The sequence below is a fragment of the Motacilla alba genome, chromosome 12 (assembly GCF_015832195.1).
Source record: "Motacilla alba alba isolate MOTALB_02 chromosome 12, Motacilla_alba_V1.0_pri, whole genome shotgun sequence".
Taxonomy (NCBI): domain Eukaryota; kingdom Metazoa; phylum Chordata; class Aves; order Passeriformes; family Motacillidae; genus Motacilla; species Motacilla alba.
This window is the reverse complement of record NC_052027.1, coordinates 11,164,599-11,181,335: the sequence shown is the minus strand read 5'-3', so window position 1 is coordinate 11,181,335 and position 16,737 is coordinate 11,164,599. Positions and strand designations below refer to the sequence as shown.

General features: G+C 50.4%; 1 protein-coding gene across 1 annotated transcript; it reads right to left on the bottom strand.

Moving 5' to 3' along the window:
- Positions 1–416: 416 nt before the first annotated feature.
- On the bottom strand, positions 417–13,150 carry MCM2 (minichromosome maintenance complex component 2). The gene is made up of 16 exons (XM_038148776.1): positions 13,046–13,150; positions 12,395–12,582; positions 11,621–11,796; positions 10,742–11,005; positions 9,491–9,710; positions 9,044–9,251; positions 8,215–8,349; positions 7,832–8,023; positions 6,674–6,767; positions 5,899–6,149; positions 5,519–5,645; positions 5,190–5,302; positions 4,811–5,053; positions 3,854–4,036; positions 2,353–2,508; positions 417–1,480 (listed from the first exon to the last, which is right to left on the bottom strand). The coding sequence occupies exons 1-16, from the start codon at positions 13,049–13,051 to the stop codon at positions 1,370–1,372; spliced, it is 2,667 nt and encodes an 888-aa protein (XP_038004704.1). The 5' UTR covers positions 13,052–13,150; the 3' UTR covers positions 417–1,369.
- Positions 13,151–16,737: the final 3,587 nt, after the last annotated feature.

Sequence of the window (16,737 nt, the reverse complement as noted above, 5' to 3'; positions counted from 1 at the left end):
CTTCTTCCAGATTGGAATCCAAGTGGCAGCCAAGGCAGGAGATCAAGGCTGTCTAACCCAAGTGTGTGAAAGGAAGAGAGGTGGGAAATACTGTGATGGGACAGTCACAATGAGATACAAACATAAACAGAAAAGACAGGGAAGGAACCACTGCAGGCAGGGCCTGGGTGGGAAAGGCAGCATTCACAGCATGGTCCAGGGCAAGTGTGTCCTGCTGTCAGTCCATAGATGTCTCAGCTAGAGCTGACAGCCAGCACTGGCCCTCCCTATTAACCTGAAGAGCAAATATGAGATGTGATTGTACCCAAACCTAACCCCACAAACTGCTGAGCAGTTCATGCAGCATCCAGGTTGCTCACTTAAGCTCTTACTTCCACTCTTGGTGGCAGGAGTTACCAAAAGAGGAAATGCAGAAATATTGAAAAACAAATGTATTTAAAACACACATATTAAGAAAACTGCATGTGAACACTGAGCCCATCTTGTCCCCTCTGAACACATCCAGCTCAGGCCTCCTCCACTGCCATGCCCAAAACCAGCACCATGGGAACTCCACCCTCAACAAATGGGTGTGAGAGAGGGTGTTCAGTTCAGGTGTCAAAGGTAGCACATGGATTCAGCTATAAATTCATACCTGCTGACAGCTACACAGAGATAACATCCACTAAGGCAAGGGAAACCTCTCCACTCTGGATTCTGGAGACTCCCCAGCAGGTAGTGCAGGAGTATTCAGTGCCCAAACAGATCATCATTAAGACCAGAAAGAGCTATGTTTTGTTTCATTTCTTATCTTCCTCTGCCTCCCCTCTCCTCCCCTGCAGAAATCAAGCACAAGTTCAACCCATGTGGGCACCTGGGGAAATGTCAAGTGTCAGGCACAAAGGCCTGGAGCGGAGGCTGGATGGTTCATGGAGAGTTTAAAGCAGTTTCAATTATCACCCATCAGGCTGTACAGTCACCAGAGATGGGAACAGAGAATCCCTGAGGGTGCTTGCAATCCAAGGGGGATGGATAATGCTTTCCAAATGCTCCCACTTGGTCCCTCCTGCAGAGGAGCCCGTAACAACTAGTGACAAACAAACAGAAAACATGTCATGTAGATGGCCAGCAATTCTCTCCCTGCTGTGCTTAGCTACAAGGCAAAATAGTGAACAAAGTTGCTAAACAGACTTGACAGGGCATTTAACTACTTAATTCTGTTCTATTCACAAGGTGTTCAGCAGCTCAGCACTCCCTTAATCCATAAGGCACAAAGCAAGCAAGAGGATGTGCAGCCTAGTCCCTCTGGCTGAGGATCTCTGTAGCATCCTGGAGGGCTGGAAGATGGAGGTCTCATCTCACAGGAGCATGTGGCAGGCTCTGCTCAGCCTCAGAACTGCTGGACAATCAGCTTCCTCTTCACATCCCTGCTGAACCTGTTCATCTTGAACACTTCACTGTCATAGAAGGCAGAGAGGTTGTGGATGTTGATCTGCCGAGCCTGGGAGGAGGAAGAGAGGAGAGGTAAATGTTTATTTAATCAAACCAAGAACCATGTAGTTTTCCACAGCAGAGGCTGCATAAAATTTGACAGTCAGCAATCTCTGCTCTGCTCAGCAGGAACCAGAGCTGCAGTAGCAGGGGAGACTGCAGGTCAGGAGGAAGGAGCATTGCAAGTGCTGAGCTGAGCCAAGAGAGGATGCTGGCTCAGCATCTGCCTGCTCTCAGCTTGTCCTTTTACTTCCACCAAAGACAGAATGTAACTCCTATCCAAAACTCCCCAAAACCTCATCCAGCAGGAGAGTTTTGCAAGGGACACATCTGACTGGGGGTGGTCACCCTGACAACACCAAGCTGCAGCTTTGGAAGTAGTTACTCTGCACATCTGATGCAAAGAGCAGAAAAGCACTAAACCACACTGCTTTAGTGCCAAGCAAAGTCACTATTTTGCACAGAAAGGCCAAGTCAGAAGTGCAACATTTGGACGAGGATGAAGATGCATTAAGGATGATGCAAGCTAGCCTCAGGAGGGATTGGAAAAGTTCATACACATAGATTTCTCTGCTTTTTGCTTCTTCAAATGCAGATGCCAGAGAACTTGAGTTCTCATTCACCTGCATAAGGATTTACCATTCCAACCCCAAAGCTTTATGGGGGTGTATGAGAACAGAGAGGGAAGAATACATAACTTCCAAACAAGAGGAGCAGATGCAGAGGAGACAATCCTGATGCTGGGTTATATTGATTAACACTAGTCTTTTTTAGGGTATCATAATGCAGGAAGGGAAGTCAGAAGTCTCAGAACGCCTCTGGTTCTGAGGCTGCAGAGAGAGCATGAACCAGTCCCAGAGGCAGCTGGTTATAAGCCCATACCTTGTCCACCAGGTCCTTCTCAGGGACTTCTATGGTGTCCTGCTGGGCTCCGTAGCGGTTTCTCTGGTACATCACCTGCTCTGCAATCAGCTGCTTCAGGATGAACAGCAGCAGCTCGTTGTTGTCGCGCTTGAATGAAAGGTAGCGGGAGAAAGTCTAGGAGGGAGGATGAGATGAGCCATGAGGATCAGAACGCTGACACACTGCAGTGCCCAGCACCAGCCAGCCCCTCCTGCCACAGAGCACACAGGGGACCAAATGACACCGCTGTCACCTGTGCCCTTAGTGTATCTCAAGTGACTATGGCCTTGCCAAGCTGCCACCTGCACATGCAGTGGCAGCCCTCTGACAGCCACAACTCCTCTGCTGGCTGCTTTTATTCCCATCTGGAATCTCTGTAGGGGTGCTGGTGCCTCTTGGGGGGCTAACAGTGCACTGCAGTGGAGCTGTGCTGCCCACAGGGAACAGCCATGGGAGGGCTGGCCCTGGGCAAGGCACAGAGCAGTTTCCTTTAACCTGGACTGCCCCGTGCCTCCCCAGCAGACGCTCATACTTGGCTGGCTGTTTGAGGCCAAAGAGAGAGGCCACGAGTCGTCCAGACAGAGGGCAGACACTCAACAGTGGATAAATGCCAGCGTGCAGCCAGCCAAGAGCTGTTCAGAGCCAGCCCCTGCTACTCAGAGAACAGGGCAGACTGCACGCTAACCCACAGTGAGTGCTGTCCTGTGGCTAACTGTACCCTGAGAGCCCAATAAAAACGTGAAGAAACAAACTGCCTGCTTGCCTTGATCACCTGGCAGCAGCAGCAGCAGGTGCCCTGTGCCAAAATAGCAGCAAAGGTGTCAAAAAAGAATAGACATGGCAGTGCTTTTGACTCAGAAGCTCGAGGTACACTTCCTTCTCAGACCCAACAAAGCCATTGCTTCACCACACACTAATGAGGGGCAGTCATGGAACAGTGCCTTGTTTGGGGTCCCTCCTCAAAGGCACCCAGGTTGAGCTGCTGTTATTGCACAATGATTAAATTATTTTAATATCCAGATATTCATTATTCAATTAATAATTATTTAATATTAATATTATATAATATTAATGTTTATTAATAATATTTAATTATTTTATTGAATTATTTAATATCCAGATATTAAATTATTTTAGTATCCAGATGCTTGAGACTTTGCTATGGGAAAACCTGGGGTCAAGCTGGTAAGGAAACCTTGTCTGACTGTGAGTGTGATGTGTGTAGCTGTGAAGTGGCCATGGTCCCAGATGGTGCCAGTGTGACTGCCAGAGTGGCTCCTGGATGGTCAGACAGGGAAATTCCTCGACACTTCAGACCCACAGTACAGTACTCCAGTGACACAGGCTCAGCACCTGTCTCCACAGGACAGAGCCCTGCAGAGCAGGAAGTCTCTTCCCACAGCCAGGGCAGCGCAAGGAGCTGCAGCTGAACCCGTGGGCCCCAGGGCGCAGCCGCAGCCCCGGCCCAGCCGGTGCCCACCTTGCGCATGCTCCGCATGACGCTGAACTTCTGCGTGTCGATGAAGCTCTCCAGCATCACCCTGATGGCCATGTTGACATCGTCCTCCACCACGTAATCGCGCAGGTGCATCCGGGCGTGCGCCTCGGCCATGCGGATCATGGACTCGATGTGCCGCACCGTGATGGGGATGCTGCCCGTGGCCTAGGGGAGGAGGCAACACATCACTGGAGGGTACAAGACAGGTGCCTTCTGGGCCAGGAGCCAGCTCCTTTCGCACTGCAGGGAGCTCTCTGCACCTCTGAGGGTGACTCAGGCTAAGGAGGCTCTGCCACCTGCTGGCACGGCCACACAGCCTGGCACAGCTTCCCTGCTCATCTGAATTCAGCACAGTACAAGGGGATGCTGGGGGTCACTTTGTGACACTGTTTAGGGCCTTTCCAAGATTAGCAATCCAGTTTCCTCCAGCAAATTTTAGGAGTTAAAGAAACAAAAGTCAATCGAAACAGGTTTAGTTTTTCCAAGCTCCAAAAAAACCTCCCTCACACTTCAACAAATTCCTCTTTCACTTGGAGAACATGAAATGAGCCTGAGACATCCCACAGACAAAAGAGAGGGGCATTTCTACAGATAATGGTACCCTGTAATGTACCAGGAGCATGTGGAGGATCTGAGTGAATGCAAACATCTCCTGTGGGCCTGCCAGACTGGGTGACAACTAAAGGACTTTGCTGTGGCAGGCACTGTACATGTGTCCTGTCCATCAGTCCACACATCATCAACAGGCGAGACTCTGCACTTAGATGAAGAATCATCTGTTCAGCAGACACTGCAGGATCTGCCTGTCTCTCACAGAACAGTGGCACAGACTTTTGTGATGGGAATGGCAAGAATGCGTCAACATATGCTGGAACAGTCTCAGGCTGATTTGCAGTCTAGATACATACAGTTCTTCCCTCCTTTCCTCAGTATTCTCACCATAGACTCCTTCCTGAGGTCACTGTACATCCTGGCAACCTTGTCCTGGTCCATCTGGTTGAGTTTAGGGTGGACCTTCTCTTTGGCATAGACAATGTATTTCCTCAGGATCTCTTGAGGAATGGGTTCAACCCCGTAGGTGTTGGGAAGGATGACCTCGTTGGTGTCCCCATTCACTGCCTCCTTGTTGCCTGGGTGGTGCTTGACATGGCTGCCAACAACAAACCGGGCAAGCATTTCATCCTACAAGAGAGCAGAGCACCAACAGACACTGAGCACACTCAGTGGACAGAAAAAACTCAGTGGGCAGCTGCAGCTGAGCATGCCAACAGCAGCACTGAGGCCCAGCACACGCTCAGGTTCCTGGCACAGCCCCTACCTGCACTGAGTCCACCGTGTCTCTCACCACGCACAGGATATCGAATCGAGAGATGATGGGCTCTGTCAGGTCCACGTTCTCCGAGAACGTCAGCGACGGGTCATACCGCCCACCTGGGTCACACAGAATCCAGGTCAAACTGGCTCCAAGGCTGGAGCTCTGGAGGAAGGACAGACCTCCAGTATGTTACTGAAGACTTTCCTACTTGCTTGATCTCTACTCCAGACTTGAAGGAACCAGGCAGAGGGAAGGGAAGCTGTGCCACAGCTCTCATGACCGTGGACTTATGCTGAGAGCCTGAGATGGTCCTGTAGTCTCTCAGCACTTACCTATGGGATTGGCAGCAGCAACAATGGTGCAGCGAGCTTGCAAGGATGTGACAATGCCTGCTTTGGAGATGGAAATGCTTTGCTGTTCCATGGCTTCGTGGATGCTGGTCCTATCTTGATCATTCATCTACAGGAAAGCAAGAATGATTTAGAGTGAAACTATGCCTGTACCCCACTGCCAAACACACCAAGGGTAATCAGCTCCAGGTGCTCTGAAAAGGCAGCAAACTGCACTAAGGACCAGCAAGGGCCTAAGCAAACTGCAGGTACTTGGGTCATGTGGGAGATGTCACCATGAGTTACAGTGTGTCCATAGAGGACAGAGGTACAGCTGGTCACTTCACAGCTAATCCTTCACAGAGAGATGAAGCTGGGCTCACCTTGTCAAATTCATCAATCAGGCAGACACCTCTGTCAGCCAGCACGAGGGCTCCTGCCTCCAAAGTCCACTCCTTGCTGACTGGGTGCCTCTGCACGTAGGCTGTGAGGCCCACAGCAGAAGCACCCTGGCCAGTGGTGAAAATTGCTCTGCTTGACACCTTCTCTATATATTTAAGAAACTGTGATTTTGCAGTACCGGGGTCTCCACATAGAAGCACGTTGATGTCACCACGAACTTTGTGTTTTCCTCCTACAAAAACAATGGGAAAACCACGTGTCAACAGAGTGCATGGCTTGGCAGCAATCCTGCCCTGAGCACCACAAAGCTGAAGAGAGGGCAAGCAGCAGGCATAGCAACCAGTTTACAGGAAAGTTGAGGGGGAAAGAAAGTCAGTTTGGAGGCAGTCATCTTTGCAAAACAAGACTTTCTAACCTTGCTGACACATCCTTCTAAGGAGATGATAACAAATCAGGGTGCCAGAAGGTCAAACCTCTGAAGGAGCATTAAACATGACCTCCTAGAGGAGGGATAAAAACTTGCCTGGGTTTGCAGCAGGAGTTGTTTTCAGTCATAGCATTTCTACTGTCACACCTGAGTTTTCAGCGTGATAAAAGAGCCAGCTCAATCACAGATATCCCTCAGTCTGCTACACCTTGTCTGTTACCAAGCCACACAGACAACTCTAACTGCTCTTGTTGTAATGGCACAGACAAACCCCAGTCCCTTTGCCCTCCCCGAGTGAGGCAGGACCAAAGGACACAAGTGACACTCACCTGGGTTTTTGGGCTCGCCGCCAAAGAGAGCTAAAGCCAATCCCCTCTTGATATCTTCATGTCCATAAATAGATGGGGCAATGCTGGCAAAAATCTGAAAGAGAAATCAGGAGTTGTCCAGGGAATACTAGTTCCCATTCTGAACAGAATCTTGCATGGACATCAGCAAGGTGCCATATCTAATGCTACTCTTAAGATTTGCTGTCTCCAAAGAGTGCTTTATCATCCAGAGTGTGAGGGTTTCACAAAAATGGTGCTCTTGGGGCATGGCAGACTAAATAGTCTGGTGCTGGAAGCTGCTCCACTGCCTCCACAACTCTGTTCTACACAAGGCACACCACAGTGCCTGTTATCAGCTCTTGTAAAGCTGGGGACCTTGATCAGAGGCTTACTCCCTGCACATGACAGTAGTCAAATGGGTTATGCTACACATGAGTGTTTTCATAGTCAAGTATTACAAACAACTGGCTTATTTTCTCAAGGGTATTCTGAAAACACCCTGATGCTGGAGACTACTCATGGCCCAACTGAAGCTGCTGCATCCTCTGCAACAGCAGTCACTGCAACAACAGCACAGCCAAGGCAATGGAGCAAAGTCCCCCATTACAGAAATTAAATCTGACCCAAGTGAGGTTGAACATGCACCAGTTCAGGAGCTTGTTCGGGAAAGTACTGGATTCAGGTCTTAGCATATTGAGGAAGAAAGCTAAAATCTTAAAATCTCTACCGCAACTCAAGCCAAGCAATAATATCCCCTTTAGGGGACTGGAGATGCAGTCACTGGCCTCACAGAACACTTCTGCCACTTGGCTTTTAAAACACAGAGAGAGAAAACTCATCACATATAAGCACTGTCTGAGTGTCTCTCACCTGTCTTCTAGCCCTGTTGTGATGCAGAAGGCTCAGAGAAGAAAAGGGAGAGGCAGAAAATTTTACCTCCAAAGGTACAAGGGAGGTTCCTTATTTACTTCCCTCCTATAACTGACTCTCATCAACAGCTGTCTGAGAGCTACAGAAGACCTTTCAGAAAGAACTGGAATTTCTGGGCTCCTTTAACCACTGTTTGGCCAGCTGACCCATTTCAGCACCTTCTGATCCAGCTGCCAGGTGATGGCAAGCTATCAACAGGAAAAGAAGGGATGTCTGAGGCTGACCTACCTTCTCCCCGATTTGCTCATCCTTGGACAGACCCACAATCACTTTCACATCTTCATCAGTCAGCTCCCCAACAGCCAGCTTGTTGTCCTTCTTGGCGATGTGGTTGGCCAGGATCACAGTTGCAAACACTGGGAAGCCATTGGCAGTGTTCAAGGAGCCATCATAGTTGTTGTGGTAGATCCCTGTCAGCTCCTGAAAAGCAGGAAATGCTCTGTCAGTGCCTGCACAGTACAAAACAGCCCCTTCTCCTTTCTAAAGTAAGGCTCAAATGCATCTGAGGAGAACCAGCCCCACACCCCACACCCCTACGGATGTTCCCACGATGTCACTGTCAGAATTTAAAAACACCCTGTGCTCTCCTGAGACTTGAACAATGTACTCACAATCTCATCTCCCGGCTTGCAGCTGTCCACCAGGTCAGCGAGGAGAATGGCATCCTTGGAGCGGGGCAGCCTGCCCGCAGCCACCTTCCCAGGGCTCTCCTGGATCTTGATGCGCTGGTAGTTCTGATACACTGTCTGCAGCAACAAAACCAAAGTCACCCACAGCTAGTCCAGCAGGCACCAGCATGGCTCTTCACAGGCACCTCAGAGAGAAGGGCCATTCCAAGACTTCAGTTAGAAAAATATGGACATGGGAGGATGGAGGTTGTGAGGAGCAATTCCAGGCTGTGATAGACAGCAGTGGGGACAGGAAAGCACTTTGCTACATCTCACCACTGTGTCTTAGCCTCCACAGTGTTTGTCCACCTAAATCCTGCACCAGTTCCTGGGAGAAGAATGCTTCACTTGGGATGGTTAAAGGTTTCAAAGCAAAGAATGAAAGTCAGAAGCTCCACATCAACGATTTTGCTCTCTGGTTTCCTTAGCTGACAGATCAGGACAGACTGACCTAAGCTGGAAGGAGATCTGGACAGCATGTGTCTGCATTTCTAAAATAGGAATAAGTAACTGTGTACCACAAAGATGATTGTGGCAAAAGATTCAATCCAAACACCTACAGTGTGGCAATAAATTACTTTTGGTCGGTGAACTGAGTCATTCATGTCAAGAGCTCAAACAGACCTATCTTCACAGCCCCCTGGATATAGCAGAAGACCTTTCTAGTCACAGCAAGCTGTTCAAAGGGTGGGAGCCAAGCAGGGCTGTGAGGAACAGGCAGTGGAGCAGGATGAGCAGCCACTCTCCCCCAGGCAAGCACACAGTCTCTTACCTCTTCCATGTTGATTTCAAACGGGCCAAGGGACTGACACTCCGGACAGGAACCGGGTTTCACCTCCTGGTTCTGTGACTGGAAAAAGGGTCCTAGGATGAAGTTGCACTTGCTGCAGTTGTATTTGACCATGCTGAGCTGAGGCAGGACCCCTGTGCAACTTGTCACCACTCCACTGGTCCGGATCAACTGATTCAAGTGCAGCTGCCTGAGGAAAGACAGAGATGTGCTGGGTGCCTACAGGCATCAGAAGGCAAAACACCCTCCAGAAATACTCTTGCTGCAAGGCACAAGTTTACCTCAGGCATGCGGAAAGTACATCCTTAGTATGATTTTACCCTGTGCTATCCTGTTAGACTTACCCAGAGGTTTAGCTCACAGGTAAGTCCTGAGCACCCCAAAGCCTTATGCAAGCCCCACAGCCACTGCTGCAAGTTCTGCTCTTACCTGAGTGACCGCAGCTCCTCCACCAGAGGGAGGTGGGAGATACGGACATGGATCTCCTGAGCAATGCGATCATACTTGGGGTACATGGCCAGCACCACTTCCTTGGCTGCTTCATCAAAGATCTTCAGCATCTCTGCTGGGGCCTCAGGCAGAAAGTAAGCAAGGACATGCTCCTGGGCTGCCAGATCCTCGTAGTTCACCACCAGACTCTCTCTGTTCTCTTAAGAAAAAGATGGGGTGAATTGTAATTTCAGCCTGTTCATTCCTCAAGGAGTTTGCAAAGGACAGCCAGAACATACAAGCCTGTATTTTGCAGGCTGCAGTTAACAGATCTCTGTACCTTCCCTGAAGTTTAGAGATTAACAATTTGAAGATTAACAATTTAAAAATGAGTGGAAAACTCTTTTAAATTTGTTTCTCTAACAAATTCTTTCAGTACCAAGCTTGTGATTGTTCCTCTCCAGTTTTGCACAGATACTTCCCAAGCTCACTGCTTCTGAAATTCAAAAGCCTCAGCCCAATATACAATTCTCTCAGAGACCTCCAGGAAACAGAATTAATAGGAGAGACATTATGCGTGCTGAATGGTTGGCAAAAAACCTCCTGTGTCTTATGTTTGTGGAAATGGATGAGACAAATGCCTTTTATTTCCTAGCTTTACAAAATTGATCCTGTTCCACTGCTCAAGCTCCTGCTCAATATAAAGAAGAAATACAACAAGTACAGCTACATGAGCTGTTCCTAGATGTGACAATTTCTGCTTTTAAAACTCATCAATGACAGCCTTAATGACCGTTTCTTCTGGCAGCGACTAGTCAGAATACAAGGCTACAACACTGACACAGTTTCCAAAGTCACAAGGTCTATTTGTGTCCCCTTGCTGGATAATGCAGTTTCCAGTGTGAGAAAGTAACTGGTGCAGACAGCAAGCAATTGTTGTCTCCTTCAGATCACAAACTTGCAGACCACTGTCTGCTGCCCCACATATTCTTCTGCTAGCATTTCTACAAAATGAATATTAATGAGGAGCAGACGCCAGGGGCCTTCTAATTAGTCAGCCAGAATCAAAGAAGACACTAGACATGTTTCCATTATTCATTTATCTCCATCAGCATCAGGCTTTCTTAAAGTGCTGATTCAACGTCTGGAACAAAGAGGGCAGGCAGCAAAATATCCACCTCTATACTGGATCACCCCAAAGTATTGTGACCCACATAAAGAAAGAGAGAGCCTCCAGTGACCCAGCCCTACCTTTGCACATGTCACTGATCCTCTCCTTGAAGACATTGTGCCCATGGTCATCCACATGGGTCTTCAGGAAGTTCTTGAAACGGTGATAGATCTCAAGCCGGGGCGCTGCCATGGAAACCCACTCCCTCACAGAGTGCCCTTTCATGTCCTCCAGATTCTCAATGCTCTCAATCATGTCCTCATCCTCCTCCTCCATGCCTTCAGCAGCCCGCTCCGCCAGCCGCCTCTTCCGGGCAGGACGGTCTTCGTCCTCATCGTCACTGTCTAAGGGTGGGAGGAAAAACTGCTCAAGATCTGGGATTCCCATTCCCACTCTATGCATTAGTCACAGTGGGGTGGCATAGGCTGTGGAAGTAAAGAGGTCACAGCCTGGGATACAAAGCAAGAGACATCCCAGGCCCAGCCTAAATCCAGTTCTAGACTTGCTCCTGCATTTTCCACAACACAGCCAAGAATTTAAGGGTGTGAATTTGAAGCTTTGTATGCAACAGGACACATTCGAGTCTATTAATGCACTGACCAAGGAATGAGCTTGAAAGTGCATCGAAGGCCCTTCCATCCAGCCCACAAAAGTCTGTACAGGAGCACCAACACCAACAAACTCTACAGCACAGCTTGGTAGAATCCCAACCCTTTAATACAGGCCCAGGATCCTAAATTTGTTTCAGCAGTGACCAGAAAGACACCAAATGAGCTCCCAGGAAACCCAAAGGAAAGGGATCCTGCACTGGGGAATCCAGCCAAGCCCACAGCCAGTGATTTCATTAAGAGCTCAGACACACTGGAGTTCTAGAGACCTCCCTACTAACCTGAGTGGAGAGCCCAGCTCCCCTGAGGTCATTATCAATCACCCAGGGTGGTACAGCTCATTGCACCTACCGTAGAGCAGCCCCCTCCTCATGCGGCCCATGCCCTGCTCCAGCTCGCGGTCCCGCTGCCTCATCACTCGCTCGGCAGCCTCCCTCTGGCTGGCAGTCAGCTCCTCCACATCCTCATCATCCAGGGCCAGGCCCTCTGCCTCGTACACATCCAGCTCTGGGATGGGCCGGTAATCCCTAGCACACACACAGAGCAGGGAATCAGGCCAGGAAAGCAATTCTGCAGCCCTTCTCCAGCTACTGCTGGGCAGGTGTCAGGACAGATGTTCTGCAGCAGGACAGAAGAGTGTTGAGCAGGAAGGCACTTCCCAGTGGAAGATGCCCTGCAGTAAAGGGCTGCAGCACCATGGCTAGGAATGCGAAGGGCTCCAGCACCTCGGCTAAGAATGCAAAAGGCTCCAGCACACGGTTAGGAATGCCAGCATTCAAGCCTTCATGTTTGTAAAGTTCCATTTGCTGACCCTGCCGAGTGAAACAACATCAAAATTCATGCCTGCAGAAGCAAAGGGTTGGGCTGAATGCACATCACACATCCAGGCACATCCTGGTTTACCCAGCCGGGACCAGGGTGGCACTTTGCTCAGTTCTCCCAGGACTCAAATGACATCATACTCCGACCTTTCTCCATTGCCCAGCAGTTCTTCAGCCCCCTCGCCACAGCTGCCAGCACAGCAGAGGGATCCCACAAGGCCTGAGAGCTCCCTCCGTGTCGCTGGCTGCACTGACATCCCCAGCACCCCATCGCCGGACACAACCCCCGCAACGATCTTCTTACCTTTCCATCCCTTCCCCAATAAGCTCTTCCCCTTCCTCCTCCTCTTCGGGGAGCCCCTCGGTCCCCAGGAGCCCTTCGGACTCATCCTCGAAGGGGGGCAGGTCCCGACCGGGGCTGGACGTGAAGGCATCGCCGCGGCGGGAGCTCCGCACGGGGCTGGTCACCGCTGCCTGCGACTCGGAGGAGTCCTGCAGGGACAGGAGGGAGGGTGAGGGCAGGGGGCCGCAGGAGAGGGGGGGTTAGTGCCTCCAGGGGCCTCTGCCATGCGGGATGCCCTCAGAAGGGGGTATCTGGGTCACCCGTGAGTTATAATACTTAGCTCTCCTCGCAAAAGACAATGGACATATGGGGGGGATGGGGGTAGGGCGGGAGATACGGGGGTAAATCCATCCTCGCAGCGCAGCCGGAGCGGACGGAAAGGGCCCGATCGTGCCCCGGCCCGGCTCTCTGCTCGGCGGCGCGGGAAAATTCCCCCGGCGTTTCGGGAGCACCGCCGGGCGCGCCCCCAGCGTCCCCCCCACCCCCAAACCCTCTCTGGACCCCGCAGCGCCAAGTGCCCGGCAGCGGGGAGAACCGGGGCCCGCAGCCGCGGGGGTGGCACCCCAAATGATCGGCTCCCCCGGCCCGGCACGGCCCGGCACGGCCACTCACCGCCATCACCGCCGCTTCCTGCCCCGCGGATTCGCGCGAAAACCGAACCACGTGGTCACGAAAGCGCGCGAAACCTCATGAATAATGAATAGCCCGGGGCAAGCCACGCCTCCTTGTGAATATGCATGAGCGGGGGCGGGAGCCAGGCCCACCCCGGGCCACCCCCGGGCAAGGGGGCTCGGGCGGCTGGGGGCGGCACTGGCGGACTTTGGCAAACATCCCCCTCTGGGCTCGAGGGGTCTGCTCCTCCCGGGAGCCCGAGACACGGCAGAGATCCCGCTGTGCATTCCCGTGCTCACGGTTGCCTCTTTGGCAGCTAAAATCAAGCCTTGCTTGACCGGGTTTGCCACTGACCCAGTTCAATCATCTTTGTTCTGATTGTCGCTGAAACTACAAGAGGTGGGAAGGAGGTTCTGGTATTTTGGGGTTTTGTAGGGGAGGGGTTTGTTTGTTTGTTTTAGGTTTTTTTTTGTTTTTGTTGGTTTTTGGGGGGGTTTTGGGGTTTTTTGGGGTTTTTTTTTTCGTTTTTGTTGTTGTTTGGTTTTTTTTTTTTTGGTTTGGGGTTTTTTTAATGCAAGCCTGTATGTGCTGGAAGTAACAGGGCACTGATCAGAGCTGTTCTGGAGAACAGACACATCTGTCTCTCCAGCTGTTCAGTGCAGCGAGCAAATGGCATTTGTGAGAGGAACTGAAGAATAGCACCTGTCCCATAGAGACTGGAAGAGGAATTTAGAGAGACAAACAAGCAATGGGCTGATGTTTGGCAAAGAGATGGAATGCTTCCTTCTAGGCCACATGGTCTTGCATAACAGCAGGTGGTTTGGATTTTGGAGATCTGCATTCTCTGAAGGGTTTCTGATCACTGTTTAAGTATCAGGCTATTTCTGCTCTTTGTGGGACTCGGGTGTGAGACAATGACCCTGAAACAGGAGACACCAAAGCAAAAGTGACTGAAGAGGCAGCTGACAATCTGAAATGGATCTTCCAGGAGCCCAGCTGGGGCATGATTCAGGCTGCTACTAATATAGCAAAGCAGGAGCATCATGATATAAATAGGAGAGTGGCTCAGCCTCTTCTGTGTGACACATGGCAGGGAGCTGGCTGGTGCTCAGAGTGAAACAGACACAGGGACACCCCCAAGATGCCCCCACTTGTAGGTTTCTAGAGACCACCGTGGGCTTGATGATCTTAGAGGTCACAGAATCACAGAACCATGAAGGTTGGAAAAGATCCTCAAGGTCATGGAGTCCAGCCGTTAATCCAGCCCTGCCAAGCCCACCACTAAAACATGTCTCTAAGCACCACATCTCCATGGTTTGGGAACACTTTCAGGAATGGTGAATCCACCGCCTCACTGGGAAGCCTGTTCAATGCTTGAGCACTGTTCCAATGAAGAATTCTTTCCTAATGTCCAGTCTTCCAACCCAAATGATTCTATGGCTTAAGGGAAGGCAGCCCAGGACCTGGCTAAGGTGGGGCTGTCTCATAAGGCCCAGATGACACACTGTGATGAGCCAGTGTCACCACAGGGTGCCACTATCTCTCCAGGCACCAGAGAGCTGGATGGACAGACAGATTTTCTGTTTGTTCTTCCTGGAAGATCACACATCATGTCCGTGTTTTCACTGCTAACTTTTGGTGCCACCTACAAGTGGTCCTATGCTTGAGCTGGGGTGCTCTGTCTCTTTGACAAGAGCTGAGATTGGGCAGCTGAAACCAGCCCTAAAATCAGGCTGCTGCCATGCATGGAACAGGGCTCCTTCTACTACACTAGAGACATGGACTGGGTATGTGAGAGGGCTGAGATGCAGATGGGGCCCTGGCTGCTCGCTGGGCTGACCTCACCTGAGCACCAAACTCCTGGATATCCAACCATACCACTAGGATTTTGCAGACTTGTGGCTTCTTGCAGCACAGGAAGAGCCCTAGCAAAGTGAATTTCCCTTGAACAAAAAGGGCAGAGTCACAGGAGTGCAGTCCAGGTGGTATCCTGTGGTGCAAATTTATTTAGAAATCAGTAAGCTAGTAGAACAGCTCTGAAACAAGACAGGCACATCTGTCCCTGCAGCTGCTCAGCGCCTGAACAGCAAAGCAGTTTCAGATCAGAAGTAATCTCCTGTTCAGTAGACTGATAAAAGTTGAAAGAGTATTTGAGAGAGATAAAATGTCCCAGAATAGTGGAATTTGATGATTACATGAAGGTGTAATGCTGTCCATGTCAGCATCTTCAACCCCTGACACCTGCAAGGCAGCTGAGATTGCCACAGCACAGCAGGCTGCAGCAGGTACAGCAACAAGTGCCAGCTTTCCGTGGGGCCCCCAGGGTTGTATCAAGGCTGCTGAACATCACCTCTTGTCCTGCTTCAGCCCAGCAACACCAAGAGACACAGCAGGACAGAGGGAGCAAGCCCTGCCATCTTTAGGCGCTGGCTGGAGGAGATGAGGCACAGAGCAGCAGTGCTCAGCTGAAGTGGAAGGATGTGTGCAGTGAAGGACATGGAGCAGTCCTTGGAGGTGGGAAGAGGGGAGTTATGTTTGCCCACAGCATGTGGGGGGCTGACAGGCAGGGCTGGTTAATTCAAAGGGGAAGTGAGTGTGGATGCCCCAGCTCCTGTTTCACACAAGCAGCGAGGAAGGCAGGAGCTAAAGGTGTCACGGTCCTTGCAGTGGCACCCAGCAGTCTCCTGACCGTGAAACAGCTTTTGGATCTGGTGTCCCAAATACTGGGCTCTAGCCTCAAACTGAATCAGATGGGAGAAGCAGGTGGATTGGAAAGCAAAATCTTTCCTTCTGACACAGTTATGTGGGAGGTAACACATTCAACTAGTTAGTGCCTGAGGCTACAAGTGAGAAGACATGGATTTTACTTGTCTGTTACCAAGGCACTTCTAGGCAGAAACACTCCACCTCTCTTTAAACAGAAGTGTCCCTTCTGTAACTCAGAGATCTTGGTGTCGTGTTGGATCCATAAATGGAACGTGTCAAAATATTGCAACATATCATTAACCTGAACGACAGTGTGAAATGAGACAAGCTAAGGACTGGCTTCTCCAGATGTCATTCCAAAGCCATGACACCAGCATGAATACCTGTTTCAACCCAGTGGAAAATCAAAAGACTAGGTCTGAAGCAGGCAAGTCTCCAGCCAGGTATAACCCCTTCATGAGGCTCGCTGAGGAGTAGCTGGAAAATTTGACCCAAGGAGAGGATCAAGGAGATGGAAGCCGAGGAAGATCTGTCTGTGTGTGAGGAGGGCCTGGAACCCTCTGTGTACGGTGTTTGCTAGAGCAGAACCTGCAAACTTGACCAAGGTAGGGTTCTTCCAAAGACATTTACGCTCTGTACAGCAGACTTCAGCGTGGCAAAAGCCTTTCATTCCTACAGAAGCAAACCTGCAGCCACAGGTAGAAACCCGTGGCAGAATGTATCCTCCAGTCCTTGCAATGACTCAGATAAAAACATTCTCCTTGAAACTTCCCTGTCAGTCAGCTTTTCCTGCTGAGAATAACGTGCTGCTGCTTTAGCTGGTTATTTCCTTTAACTTCCTAAATAAATCTTGGCTCATTTGTCACAGTTATTTCCTTGTTTACGATACTGAGCGTCCCTTTTGTCCGTCTGGTATTCGCACCTCGAAATCCTGCTAATTATTGACTGCATTTCCCTTTAGCAGCTGTTGTCCAAGCTCCACCGAG

Bases quoted from the DNA above. Each gene is read 5' to 3' on its own strand.
- MCM2 (XM_038148776.1), bottom strand. The intron at 9,711-10,741 runs GTAGGGCTGGGT...CTTTTTCTTAAG, and splicing joins GATCAGTGACATGTGCAAAG to AGAACAGAGAGAGTCTGGTG. The intron at 4,037-4,810 runs GTGAGAATACTG...CTCCTCCCCTAG, and splicing joins ACCTCAGGAAGGAGTCTATG to GCCACGGGCAGCATCCCCAT.